Source organism: Pelobates fuscus, chromosome 2 (genome assembly GCF_036172605.1).
Source record: "Pelobates fuscus isolate aPelFus1 chromosome 2, aPelFus1.pri, whole genome shotgun sequence".
NCBI classification, from domain to species: Eukaryota; Metazoa; Chordata; class Amphibia; order Anura; family Pelobatidae; genus Pelobates; species Pelobates fuscus.
The window spans coordinates 250,412,690-250,428,118 of NC_086318.1; the positions used below are offsets into that span (position 1 = coordinate 250,412,690).

General features: G+C 42.7%; 1 protein-coding gene across 1 annotated transcript in view; it reads left to right on the forward strand.

Annotated features, from left to right (window-relative positions):
* The window catches only part of SLC22A3 (solute carrier family 22 member 3), a 363,281-nt gene that overhangs the window by 320,791 nt on the left and 27,061 nt on the right, over positions 1-15,429 (forward strand). Inside the window, exon 7 of the mRNA XM_063443336.1 lies at positions 7,483-7,697. Within this exon, the coding sequence (XP_063299406.1) occupies positions 7,483-7,697 (215 nt within the window). The remainder of the gene's footprint in view (positions 1-7,482; positions 7,698-15,429) is intronic.

Genomic DNA, 15,429 nt, shown 5'->3' on the forward strand with positions numbered 1-15,429 from the left:
CACCTAAAATGGCGGCCGGCAGCGGGACATGCAGGATGGCCATGCGCCCGACACAACCGCACTGGAGTGACCCACTGCAGAGCCTGGAGGCGATACCGACCCACTTCTGGGATATACTCACACAGCGGCAACAACCAACAGGGGAAGGGACCTCGCAGCGCTCCGGACCCACGTGCCACTCACTCAGAGCCGGTGACGGCTGACCAAGACGGAATGACCTAGAGACAGTCTGTGCCCCTGCAGGCCCTGCAGCAGAGACTCTGCAAGATCCCACCGCACAGTATGTCTCACACTGCGGTCAGAACTGGCCCTAACAACTCACAGCACAGACTGTTGTATACATATAGCAGGAGCGGAGCAAGCAACACAATATAAGAACCACAGGCAATTAGCTTGTTAACTATAGATTATTTAGCAGATGATTATCCATTGCAAATGTTTTCTATTGTATGTCAGTACTTACCTTTAAAAAATGTGCAGATTCCACTAACTGCTCTCAAATCTTTATGCATGATATATTCTCAAGTTTATATATTGTTGTTTTCTTTTTCTCTGCTTGTTCGTGAATCATATATAGCACTCAGTCAGCTATTAAGCCTCTCTCCTAAATATTATGTCAAACGTGCAAATTACTAGTTAGTTCTATTCCTAAAACTTACTCTCAAATAGTCAGCCAGCATAGCCTATGTTTAAACACTTACTGCACCACCGACTATTACTTTGCCTTTTACCAATGTCTCTACTGTATATAAAAAAAAAAAAAAATGTGCACTCATTTTCAATGCCACAACTGTTGTGCTTTGTTTCCTCTACAACATGTCACTGCTGTTGGGGCAAGACATGTATGATGGTTATGATAAACTCATGCACGGAAAAATAAAGAATTAAAAAAAAAAAAAAAATGAATGAAATTAAATACCAAGATAAGAATAAAATTAAGGAGAAGAGCGCTATATATGATTTTCATACAGTAATAATGGATATATCAAATGTTGAAAAAGTAATTATAGTCTCAAAAATAAATAAATAGAATATGTGGAATAAAATAAAAAGCAATAATATAAAATGATTATGATTAGTTAGTGTACACGAAATATATATATATATATATGTATTCATATGTCAATTAGGAACCAAACATTGGAATATTTAGAAAATAGGAGAGATCGTTAGTTAGGTAGATCCATCCATTTTAATGTATGAAATCATTTTAATTGATTCCCTGTGGGGTCATGGTCATAGAAAGAATAAATCCATTGGGATTCTTTTTGGAGTAGTTGTTGATTGAAGATTCCTTTCCTAGGGTTTGGTATCAGTTTCTCAATTGCCTGAAATCTCAAATTGTCCATATTGCCTTGGTGAAAGTTAGCAATATGTCTGGCTACTGGTGTTTTTAATGGAACCCACATGTTGAAGGACCCTACAGCGAAATTGTTGAAAGGTCTTGCTAACGTACTAGATGCCACAGCTACATGTGATTAGATATATCACCTGGGTGGTACTGCAGTTCACCAGTGAATTGGTTTTGATAGTGATTTTGGATTGTGTCGATGTAGTAGATTTTGAAGGAGTAATGAAATTGCAAGCCTTTCAATGGCCACATCTATAAGTGCCCTTGGTGCTTGTAAGCCAATTGGATTTAGATGAAATTGGATCCAGATAGCTATGCACTAGAAGATCTTTCAAGTTTTTAGATCTTCGAGCTGTTATTGATGGATGGGTTGGTAATGACTGCTTAAGTGTAGAATTATGCAGTAATATGGGCCAGTGTTTAGAGAAAGTCTGTGTCATTGTTGTCCAGCCACTGTCAAAAGTGGCTATACATCTGGGAGTCAGAGAATTTGGTTGACTAGGTGTAGATTTCAAACTTATGGTTCTATTGGTTTGGCTGGCACGTTGATAGGCTCTCTTAAGAACCCTGTTCGGATAACCTAAAGCTTTAAAGCGTAGTTTTAGGACTTGGCATTCTTGACAGCACGTAAAATCCTGCAAGCAATCCCTCCTTGCTCTCAGGTATTGCCCATATGGGATTTCAATTTGTTTTAGTTTTCTGAATAGTTCGGCTTGGATAGTGCCATCCTCCATTAGTAAAATCTTTAGGTCTAAAAAGACGAGTTCATGTTCGTCAATAACATGAGTCAGTGTAAGATTTAGTTTGTAACTGTTCAATGTAGTCACAAATTGTTCAAAATGTTGGACAGAACCAGTCCATAGTAGGAGCATATCATCAATATATCTGTACCACGTCAAAATATATCCATGGTACAGATTATATTGCGGATCTATCAAAACTTGTTGCTCCCACCATTCCAAAAAGAGATTTGCATATATAGGGGCACAAGTTGTACCCATGGCAGTCTCAGTCTCCTGCAAGTAGTATTTGCCATTGAATGTTAAGTAGTTGTGGGTCATATGGGGGATATGATAGAAACATTTAAATACATAAAGGGAATCAACACAGTAAAGGAGGAGACTTTATTTAAAAGAAGAAAAACTACCACAACAAGAGGACATAGTCTTAATTTAGAGGGACAAAGGTTAAAAAATAATATCAGGAAGTATTACTTTACTGAGAGGGTAGTGGATGCATGGAATAGCCTTCCAGCTGAAGTGGTAGAGGTTAACACAGTAAAGGAGTTTAAGCATGCGTGGGATAGGCATAAGGCTATCCTAACTATAAAATAAGGCCAGGGACTAATGAAAGTATTTAGAAAATGGGGCAGACTAGATGGGCCGAATGGTTCTTATCTGCCGTCACATTCTATGTTTCTATGTTTCTAATATAAATTCCAACAGAGAGAGAATGATGGGCAGATAAGAACCATTCGGCCCATCAAGTATGCCCAATTTTCTAAATACTTTTATTAGTCCCTGGCCTTATCTTATGCTTAAACTCATTCACTGTGTTAATCTCTACCATGTCAGCTGGAAGACTATTCCATACATCCACTACCCTCTCGGTAAAGTAATACTTTTTTATTAGTAATACCTGATATTATTTTAAACCTTTGCCCCTTTAATTTAAGACTATGTCCTCTTGTTGTGGTAGTTTTTCTCTACTTTTAAATATAGTCTCCTCCTTTACTGTGTTGATTCCCTTTATGTATTTAAATGTTTCTATCATATCCCCCCTGTCTCGTAAGTTTTATCCTGCAGTCCATGAACCAGTTTAGTAGCACTTCTCTGAACTCTCTCTAAAGTATCAATACCCTTCTGGAGATGCGGTCTCCAGTACTGAGTAAAATACTCCAAGTGAGGTCTCACCAGTGTTCTGTACAATGGCATGAGCACTTCCCTCTTTCTACTGCTAATACTTCTCCCTATACAACCAAGCATTGTGCTAGCATTTCCTGCTGCTCTATTATATTGCCTGCCTACCTTTAAGTCATCACAAATAATTACCCCTAAATCCCTTTCCTCAGATGTTGAGGTTAGGACTCTATCAAATATTATGTACTCTGCTCTTGGGTTTTTACGTCCAAGATGCATTAAATGTTTCCTCTTCTGCAACTGTCACTAGTCTAATACTATCCTTTCCTTTTGTGTCATTTTACCCCACTCCCTCTAGCATGTAAGCTCATTGAGCAGGGCCCTCAACCCCTCTGTTCCTGTGTGTCCAACTTGTCTGGTTACAACTACATGTCTGTTTGTCCACCCATTGTAAAGCGCTGCGGAATTTGATGGTGCTATATAAATAACATAATAATAATAATAATAATAATAAAATGTCAGTTGCCACAACACTGACCATTTTTGTAGTTTACCTATATCATTTGCCATTTGGTGTATTCCTCCTGGAACCTCAACCCTGTTACATACCTTACCATCAAGACCTTCTGCAATATCACTAATAAAAATATTAAAGAGAATGGGTCCAAGTACAGATCCCGGAGGTACCCCACTGGTGACAAGACCATGCTTTGAATATACTCCAACCTTAACTACAACCTTCTGTTGCCTGTCACTCAGCCACCGCCTTACCCATTCAACAATATTGGAATCCAAAAAGCAACAGTGTCAAAAGCCTTACTGAAATCTAGGTAAGAAGTGTCTACTGCACCACCATGATCTATTATTTTAATTACCCAATCAAAAAAATCAATAAGATTAGTTTGGCATGAACTCCCTGAAGTAAACCCATGTTGTCTCTGATATTGAAATCCATGTGATTTTAGATGTTCAACAATCCCATCCTTTAACATGGTTTCCATTACTTTCCCCACTACTGAAGTAAAGTTTACTGGCCTATAGTTGCCCGACTCCTCCCTACTACCTTTCTTGTGAATGGGCACAACATTCGCTAACTTCCAATCTTCTGGGACTACTCCTGTTAACAATGATTGGTTAAATAAATCTGTTAATAGTTCTTCTAGTACACTTATTTGTCTTTACTTTTGATAGTTGAAAAAAACCTCTTCCTCTGTAAATTCACATGTAACAAATGACTCATTTGTCATTTTCCTAACTGAGACCCCTTTCCTTCATTTTCATCTGTAAACACTGAACAAAAATATTCATTGAGGCAGTCAGCTAGACCTTTATCCTCTTCTACATACCTTCCTTTTTTGTTTTTAATCAAACTAATCCTTGTTTTACTTTCCTTTTCTTATTTATGTATTTAAGAAATGTTTTGTCCTCCTTTGTTACTGACTGGGCAATTATCTCTTCTGTGTGTGATTTGGAAGCTATTATAACTTGCTTAGCCTCTTTCTGCCTAATTTTATAGATCTGTCTATCTTCCAAACTCTGGGATTTTTTATAATTACTAAATGCTAATTTTTAGTTTTTTACTATTTTGGCCACATCTGCGGAGTACCACAGTGGTTTCTTGAATTTTTTGCTTTAACTGACAAGCCTAGTGCAATTTTCTGTTGCCTTCAGCAGTGCAACTTTTAATAATTCCATTTCTATTGGACTCCATTTAAATTGCTCCGGTCTGATAATGACTCCTCTACACATATTCTAATTTTAGAAAAGTCAGTTTTTCTAAAGTCTAAAACTTTTGTTTTTGTGTGATGTGACTCAGTCACTGTGCTTATACATGATCACTGGATGATCACTGGATCCTAAACTTTCCCCTACATTAATATCTGATGCCAAATCTCCATTTGTTAACACTAAATTAAGTATGGCCTCTTTACGAGTTGGCTCCTCAACGACTTGTCTTAGAGGCAATCCCAGTAGGGAGTTAAGAATAAGCTTATCATTTTTTAACACACTTGCTACAGGCACCATCTGTCCTTGTTTTGGGGGGCAATTGGATTGATGTTTTATCACCCTTTTGCCCCCTCCTCCTAGTTTAAATACATCCTAGCAAAACATCTGAACTGCTCACTGAGAACATTTGTTCCCTTTTGAGAAAGATGCAAACGATCTTTTTTTTGTAAATTTTATTTCCATTCCAAACAGAGCTACCATGAGAAATGAAGCCAAATCCTTGCTTCCGACACCATTCACCAAGCCACAAGTTAAAGTCCCTAATATGAATCCACCTGTCGTTCTGAGTGTTATGCACAGGCAGAACTTCAGAGAGTTACAGTGTGGAAGCAATCTGCCGTATATCATTGGCAAAAACACAAAAAACGTTCTTTACCTCTGAAACCTTATTTCAAGCCAAGTCATTTGTCCCTAGATGGACAAGTACATCCAATTCCCCTTTCTGCTTTGCTCGCGTAACAAAATTACAAATACGTCTCCTGTCTCAGTGAGCAGTAGCTCTGGGAAGACATCTCACAAGACCACTATTGTCCAGCTCTACACCTCTTATGATAGAATCCTCCAACAACAAATGCTTTCTATTAGGCCTCACCATAGTCTCCAAGCCTGTCTCCATAATACCACTACACTCGGTGCCTGAGAATGTCTCCATAACACCATTACACTTGGTGCCTGAGCCCGTCTCCATAACAACACTACACTTCATGCCTGAGCCTGTCTCCATAACACCATTACACTCTGAAAGTGCTGAAAATGAATTATGTAGAGCAGCAGACTGTGCAATATGCCTTTTATCCACAACTCCAAGTCTACCAGATCCTACAGTAATCCATCTGCCATTCCTAGTATGTCTCTGCGGCAGTGGCTTTGCAACAGTTCCAGCCTGAGTTTGTTTACCAGATAATTTACAAATCTCAGACTTCAAAAATACAATCTCCTGCCGCAATATAGAGAACTGTCTACAGATTAGACAGCATCCAAATCTCCAAAAAGTGGAACGTGAAACAAATGCATAACAACTATTACGCTGAACTAAGTCTGTCATTTTAATGAGGTGAATAATGTAAATCAAACAAATCTAAAATATATTTTTTGTCCTCCTGTATAACTCAGATAACCTCCAGTTTATCTCCAGAATATCTCCAATCACACACTTTGAAGTAGCAACCAAGCTATATTAGCCAACTAATTACCACAACCCTTATATAACTCCTAAGAGCACCACCCACTAGGAATTGTTAACACTTGGGTAGGCCTATGCTTATTTGCAACAATCAATAGCAAACACCTAGCTAATCAAATGCTTTACCTATTACCAACAGGAAATCAAACCTTGTGCAATCAGTAACCTTTTCTTATAGATGAATCTTACCTGTAACAGTAAAAAAGAAAACTCGTAGCAAAATCTTAGGCAGTTGAAGATTCTGTAAAACTCTCCAGAATATCGCCAATCACACTCTTTGAAGCAGCATTTAGAAGTAGCAACCAAGCTATATTAGCCAAGCTAATGACCACAACCCATATATAACTCCTAAGAGCACCACCCACTAGGAATGTTTAACACCTGGGTAAGCCTATGCTTATTTTCAAACAATAGCTAATTAACCAACAATCAATAGCAAACACCTAGCTAATCAAATGCCTTACCAATTACCAACAGGAAATCAAACCTTGTACAATCAGTAACCTTTTCCTATGGAGGAATCTTACCTGTAACAGTAAAAAAGAAAACTCTTAGACAGTTGATGATTCTGTAAAACTCTCCAGAGTACCTCTAATCACACACTTTGAAGCAGCACTTAGAAGTAGCAACCAAGATATCCAAATCACTTTTCCAGCATACTTAGGGATAGTACACTGATTGTTTAGATCAGGGCCTGCCCTAGAGTGGGTGTGGTAAGGGTAAAAAATAAGTAGTTAAATATGGAAAAAAAATATTTCCCTGTTTTTTTCAGCCTGCAGAATGAGGCAATGGTCTCATTCAAAACTAAAGCTTTTTAAATGAATGTCTCTTTAATTACTGAGATGCAACATTTTTAATAATAATCTTGTTATACAGCAACCTCCCCATGGTATATCTAAAAGTGAAGTGTAACTGAATTGGCATCTGGTAAGCTATTTTTACACAGCTCATTAGTAAACATTTTAACACTATTAGAATTAGGAAAGGTTGAGTCTATGAAGTTCTACTAACACCTAATATATTTTCAAGTAAATGTCTGTGTGTGTACAAACAAGTTTTTGAATTGACATTTTGTTTTATAGGTTTACAAGTGCAGTTATCTATCAGGGTCTAGTTATGCGCCTAGGAATTGTATCTGGAAGTCTATATATGGATTTCTTCATCTCTGCAGTGGTGGAGTTACCAGGAGCTGTGCTCATTTTACTTTCCATTGATCGGATTGGACGTCGAATTCCATTTGCACTGAGCAACGCTGGAGCTGGGATAGCTTGTCTTATAACCGCTCTTATATCAGAAGGTAATAAATATTCAATTAAATGATTATTAAAGGGTTACTCAAACTACCATGAGGACTTCTGCATTTACAACTGCACATCCAGAGATATTTGCAAATATGTGTCTGTTGCTAATTACACCCCCAGCACATGTAGCTTAGGCAGTCCTGAACAGAGTTACTAATATTAATCCTGTGCAAAAATTATATTTGTCATCAGCATGCACTGCACTCTGGCAAATGTAATGAGATTCTCTCTTGCAGACAGCACACCTGCAAGGGGAAGCCTACATATCCCCCCTCCCTTCTTTAATTTGATTCTTATAACATTAATGCTCATATTCTTTGTTTGCTTTTTTAAATGCTACTCCATCCTATATCCACCCAATACCTCTGAGCTGGTGAAAAGGTTCAATTAATTGCTTCTCTGTGAGAAGCAGTTGATTAGACCCAGCTAGGGAAGCAGTAACAGGGTGTGAAAGGCAGCACTTGTAATTTAAAAGCTTGGTCTTTGCAGGTCAATGTGCCAGACTCTAGCACACCCACAATGGACCCTGGAAAAACTAGAAACATGGTAAGCACAGATGAATGTGCACACATCCAGTAGCCAGAAGTGGCCATTTTGTTCAAATAATTTTTATTTAAGAATTTAAATTTTATTTTTCTAACAATATAGTGAACATTAATAATGACACATATAGTTTTTTCAATATTATATAAACAGAAATAAAACTGGGGAATAAGGATACAAGTTAATCATCCAGAAATGTATGTATATCAGTAAATTATTATGGTGTGTTATAAATGTTTATTATACCTTAAATATATGTAACTGGTCAAGTGGGATCAAAAGTGTGAAGTATATCTCTGTCTGACATCCTATTCCCAAATAATCCACTTGTGTCTTAAACAACTATTTGTATACAAATAATAAATTTAGTAAGCACTCTACTCCAGTAGGTAATCCCCTGTGTTATAAACATGCACTATTTAAAGCAGGGTGCTTTAAACCCTGTTACCATATGAAGATTATATCAAGGGATAACAACACACTAGAAGGACTTGGGAATTGTTATAGACAACAAACTATGCCTCAATGTTCAATGTCAATCAGCAGTGGCTAAGGCCAGTAAGGTATTGTCATGCATGAAAATGGGCATTATTCCCGGGATGAGAATATAATTTTGCTTCTTTATAATCGCTGGTAAGACCACATTTTGAATATGCTGTGCAATTTTGAGCACCTGTTCTAAGGAAGGATAATATGGCACTAGAAAGAGTGCAGAGGCGGGCTACAAAATTAATAAAAGGAAGTGGAACATGTTAGCTATGAAGAAAGGTTAACAAAGTTAAACCTCTTTAGTTTAGAAACACGCCACCTCAGAGGGGATATGATAACATTATACAAATATATCTGGGGCCAATACAAACCATTGTGTGGAAATCTATTCACAAACACGACTTTACATAGGACACAAGATTTAGTCTAAGGCAAAGGAAAGCTTTTTTTTTTACTGTTAGAACAATAAGGATATTGTATTTGCTTAAGTCTCTCTTTACTAGAACTCCACAGCAGCACAGAAAAACAACCAATCTGAAAAAAGTTAGGTACTATAAAACTCCCCTCCCATGCATCATTTCCTCTTTCAAGCTGCGACAAAACAGAATAAAAGGCAGAGAACATCATGGGGAAGAAACAAAGTCCTAGATACGATGAATATAACGATGTCCACCATCCGAGAGTAACCGTCAAACTAGATAGATAGTGTTGATGGACTGTAAACTGAAACGAGAGAAAAACAGAATCGAACAGGTTGATTATCCAATGAAATGTACTCTGAATAAACATGTAGGTACCCAATGTAGCAACCAAAATTAACCTTAATATGTAGATATCCCAACCGTACTTAGGAAAAAACACAGACATAAGGAACAAGCGACAGGTAGCAGAGACAACAAACAGAGTTGCATAGGTACCTGATAATCTAAACTAAAACATTAACAAGGGAGGGACAAGAATGGGTGGGAAATACTCGCCTCCTGTCATTAATAAAATTAAGATTATAGGTACACTAAAGCTAGCATAATCTACAATTTTATAACATGACAGGAGGCTTCGTATTTGCTGTTTCATTGCTCAGTTCACCAATCCAATGCTGTTTGTGTCGCTGGTACCTATGTCAGGAGATATCAGAATAATCCTAATTGGACTTACCAACTGCTACAAATGACAGAAGACGGATCAATGAAGATGCCATCTGCTGATAGATCCATTGTACATGGTGTTGTAACCTGTTTCCTAGCAGTCGGTCCATGAGCTGGCAAGCTGACCTATCAGCCAGTTTCCTGTAGTTGTAAAATATTGAAGGTCATTTGCGGACTTAGGGCCGCGAGAAGAAACTGCCACCATGTCTCACTCGATCCGTAAGGTGGTACCTCCGATCGTGCCAGGGTCATCCGGCGATGTGGCCTTGCAGGGAGATCTCCAATCTCAAGGAATGCGCCTAAGTCCACCACCAATATCGCAATAGAACCAAGTAGAATCTTTTGTTCCCTCCTGGTCTACCCGGTGAGATGTCTCATCCGAGAATGAATGTATAATGCAGGCAAAGGTGTGGTCAAACTCGCCGTATCCGAAGTGAATCCAATATTCCAAACGGACTTTGTAATCCCCGGCTGCAGTAGGGAAAAGACTCCAAAAGGACGTCTATTCAGGGTTCCGAACTGAAATTGTATGGAGGAACGGTGGTCGACTATTCTGGGAATAGTGAATCCCAGAAAATTACAAAGGGATGGGAAGCGTAAACCTGAGTGTAGAGTTCCATCCAGAGATGTAATCGTCTAAGAGCGAAAGATGTACAGATCCAATGTGATTGGGACCTGTAAACCTCGAAGAGTCCTCACGTGCTGTAGTGAGCAAGCAAAATACTCCGATTACCGTAGCACGATCTTGATCCATGCTTGCCCTGTCAAAATTTGTGTAGGGGTTCCTGGTATACACGCCCCTACAAGATAGGGTAAAATACAGTGAGATCCTTAGGCTCCTGTACCCCTGACTGTCCAGACACGTAACTTCCCAGAGTAGACCCAGGTCAAGGGACCCAGGAATGTGAGTTTAATAATCGAATTCAAAGTTTCCCTATAGAGGAATACCTCCCTTCTTAGCTTGGTGTCCCGCGAACACATAGCGTTCTCCAATGCGCAGGCAAGTTGTAAAGTCCCTCCGTCCAAGACAGGTGACACCCAAGAGCAGACAGCGAAAAAGGAAGGGTCTAGCATCAGCTGTCCGACATGTGGTGTCCTGCAAGAGAATGTCGGCAGCCCCATCTGAGTCTGCTACCATCCTGAGCCGTACTCCAGCGGTATGACGTGACCCGATATTGATGTCCGTGTAGGAGTCGGGGCACACCAAGCACCTCCATAGAGTCTCGTAGGTCTCTTTGATGGTAGTTGAAAAGTGGGAAGCGCGACTCCAAAACAAAAGGTTCTCATGAGGGACATAGAGTATAGACGGAGGGTCCCCCATCTCCGAATCTCTGAACACCAGGTAAGTGCTCCGAGGGGGTGGTGCAGTCCTGCCATCTAATCCCAGGATCGAAATGAACGGGGGACTGAAGACAACCGGGGTTTCCGGTCTTACCATGCGATCCATGCGTACGGTTTACCTTCAGACCGGGTAGTAGGTCTTCCCTAGTCTTGTTACCCGAGCAAAGGCAGTGCCTGTTTGCTCCATGAAGGTCTCCATATCTCGTGTCATCTTGATATGGGAGAAACTGAGTATGGTCGCAATGACCTGGATATCGGAAACAGAAAGCAATTCTCTGTTTATATGGTGCAGAATATACCAAAACCTGCACCCCAGGAGTGTGTGTAAATAAGTGGGAGTCTCCTCCCGTTATACATCTGAGTATTTCCCGCGAGTGGTACAGTGGTTCGGATCCAGTAGATCCATTACAGGAGATAAAATAGAGGGATCCAGTCTAAAAATGTATATCTTGCATGACCAGGCAGGCCTCTAGAACGAAATCAGTGGCACGGACGTCAGATCTAATTGAATGCAGGAGGGACGCCCCTCTAAGCAGTCCTCAAAGTCTTGCCTAGGTACAAGCCTGTGTAAAGAACAAATGGACGGCATCGTAGAGCATCGAGTGTATGAGAGAGCTGCGCTCTCCAATAATGTGATCGAATTCCGTGGTAGCGTCTGGCTGATAGCCTGAGCGGGCGGCACCCGTTAATAACCAAGTCTACATCCGGGACCGGTTCTGTCTATGAGAATGTGGTACTCCAAACATATCCTCTGTATCCAGCCCAGTATCCGGTTGAGGTTGAGGGAGGGCTGCGCCCTCTAATAACAAATCAGTGTCCAGTTCTGTATATGAGATGGGTTCGCACTCTGTTCCTGAAAACCAAATATTCTCGGATCGAGGTGATGGAGGGCCGCACCCTCCTGCGAACCAAACCAGAGTCCCTTAGAGACCCAGGGCGACCAACTGCAGGGTACACCAATATCAGCATAAGGCTGAGGGCAACCTTTGGAAAACAATGATGGAAAGCTACCAACTGACCGCCCGGATCCCGTGCGTGCGCGCAGGGTCCAGGATGACCGTTGGTAGCCTGAGGAAAGCTGGAGACGTTCTCCGCAATCCACGAGCACCCGGGAGGTCGAGGAGATCAAGTCAGGCCTCTCAATGACCCGAGTGAAAGGAAAAAGAAGGCACGAAAACAAAAACAATAATAAACCTAGATAAGAGTGAATACGTAACTTCTATCCCGGATAGAAGGCAAATAGCCGGCCGGAAGTCAAGACAAGTAAGCCCCACTGAACAGAGCCAGGAGTTAACCTACGCAGGAATAACTACCGATATCTAAATGGGTACCGGGAGGTAGGTAGAGATTTATTTGTTAAAGACAAGGAAACACCGCAGCCTCCTGTAGGTGTCTGAGTAGCGGTCCTTGCCTGTGTGAAGGTCTCCTTGGAGATGTGCCGTCGCCGGTCTGGTGTAAACCGCGGATGTTTGCCCGGGTCTTCATAAGAAACCTTGCCCTTCAGGCATGAGGTTTAGGGCCTTCACCCTTCCCACCAAACTCAGATGGCCGTATACTGGTGTCCTCTCGGATAGTATTGTAGTGGTGCTTGCCTGGACACCTGCCCATCTCCATGTCACTGGTGGGTACTGGGTTTTCCTCAGTGATATTCTCCCAGGCCTGCGGCCAAAGGGGTTCGGCACCAATAGAGAAGGCCCGTCAGAAGGGCAGAGGCCCAGCAGGCCAAACGAATGGACACAGAATGGCTGAGTAAATAGGCACAGACATAGCAGGTCATTCAAATAGGCACAGACATAGCAGGCCAATAAATGGGGCACAGACATAGCAGGCCAATCAATGGGGCACAGACAAAGCAGGCCATGTTAATGGACACAGGCCTAGCAGGCCATGTTAATGGGCACAGACATAGCAGGCCGTATTAATGGGCACAGACATAGCAGGCCATTTTAATGGGCACAGACATAGCAGGCCATTTTAATGGGCACAGACATAGCAGGCCATTTTAATGGGCACAGACATAGCAGGCCATTTTAATGGGCACAGACATAGCAGGCCATTTTAATGGGCACAGACATAGCAGGCCATTTTAATGGGCACAGACATAGCAGGCCGTTTCAATGGGCACAGACATAGCAGGCCGTTTCAATGGGCACAGACATAGCAGGCCGTTTCAATGGGCACAGACATAGCAGGCCGTTGTAATGGGCACAGACATAGCCGGCTAGTAAAAATGGCACAGACAGAGCTGGCCAAGCCACCTATCAGTGGTATATCATTCAGCGGCAAGGGTCCTTGTTAAGGAAGCGCTCCAAATCTGTGTCATAATAGGTCCTGGGGCACCATGCGAAAATGGGGCAGATGTAGGTCTCTGATACAGTAGTTATGGTGCATGCAGGTTACAGGCTCCCACTGGAAGCAAGTGCATAAAGTACGGTGTAGCACCCTGTGTGGGACAACTACAACTGTCCACCCCTGCACAACCACATGTAGAAACCAACAGTTAATCTGAAGGCAGGAACAGTATATTCACAGCCCACGTCCTTTAAAATTATGAATCACTACTTATATGTAAGTAAGTATGCCTTCACACCAGAGAAGTACTAAAAGAAGTGGGAACGAGGGGCGTGGTTTGCAGCCGATCGAGCTGGACGTGTCCGGGTAGAGCTCCGCTGCGACCACGGTGCCAACAGCCTACACAAGCCGAAATTCGACGCAAATTTTGATTGCCAGAGCGGGGGAACCGAGATGGACAAAAGGGCCCCGAGGAAGCAGGCGAAAAAAACGTCAGAGACGGCTACATCGGTCCCAGAAATGTTCACGGCTACCCGTGCTGCGCGACTGAGCACCCAAGATGGCGGACGGGACGGCCTGGGGACGCCGCGCTCTCCCTCAAGCCCAGGAAGCAGTGTCGCCGCAGGGGCATCAGACACAGACACGGGTCAAATATTGGCCAAACTGACAGAGGTGCACACTTACCTGGCCACCGAAATCGCTCGCAACACTGCTGAGGTGAAGGCCGAGATCCAGGCCCTGGGCGCGAGGACGGCGGCGCTCGAGTGCCGGATGGAAACCACAGTCTCTGCCCATAACGACTCTGCAGCCCAGATCAACACGCTGACGTCCCAACTGCTAACGGCTGAAGCAGCGATCGAAGACCTCGGTAACAGGTCTCGGCGGAACAATGTTCGTCTCCGTGGCCTCCCGGAACAGGAGGGAGAAGGGTCCCTCATAGACGTAGTCTTGGGCATTTTTAAGCCGCTTCTTCCTGAAGTGCCAGAACATCTGTGGCACATTGAACGGGCACACCGGGCGCTTCATGCCAGAAGGGCGGAGGATAGAAGGCCGAGGGACATCATAATAAAGTTCCTGTCTTTTCAGACGAAGGAGGCCTTGATGAAACGGGGCAGGGACGGCCCCATTACTTATAGGGGGGCTGACCTGGCCCTGTACCAGGACTTAACCCCTGCTACCCTGCGGAAACGGCGAGAATGGCGGCCTATCACCGAACTTTTGCAGCAGGAATCGGTCAAGTATGCCTGGGGTCACCCTTTTCGGTTGTTGGCCTTCAAAGATTGCCGAACCAAAATTTTATTTGCAGATGGCGACCCGGCGGGCTTCCTGAAAGAGCTGGGGATCTGTCCTCCAGAGGGCTTTGCGGTTCCGAGAGCGGCGGCAGAGGTCCTTCCTGCCCTTCCTCGTGAATGGTATGCGGCTGGCGAGTGAGGACGGTCTTTTCTACGCGGCTGTGGGTCGGCTACCGGCGGTTCCAGGTGGTGAGCTTTTCTGGGTGGGCCCCTGTTGTTTGGGACGGCGGGTTGCGGGGGTCATATATCCTCTCCTTAATTTTTCACTTAAGTCTGGCCCGGGTCTCTGATGTCCTTGGTGGGGTTCCCCAGGATCGGCTTTTCTCCCGGCCTCGGGCGGGTGCACTATATTTGGGGCGGGCTAGGGTTTTTCTCGTGCTGCTGGACCTCGCTCTCATCTCCTTGCGGACCCCTTGATTTAGCCCCAGCTCCTATCCGCTTCTGTGCCCCGGGGACGGGGGAGACCTGCAGCATGGTGTTAGAGGGTCCTGCCTGTACAACCCTGCAGGATTGCTATGGCAGTAGGCGATTTTTAATTTTTAATTTTTTTTTTTTCCTTTTAAGATGTTTATTTACTTGACTTTTGCATCCCTATACCAGGGGCCTTGGGACTGGACTAGGAGGTG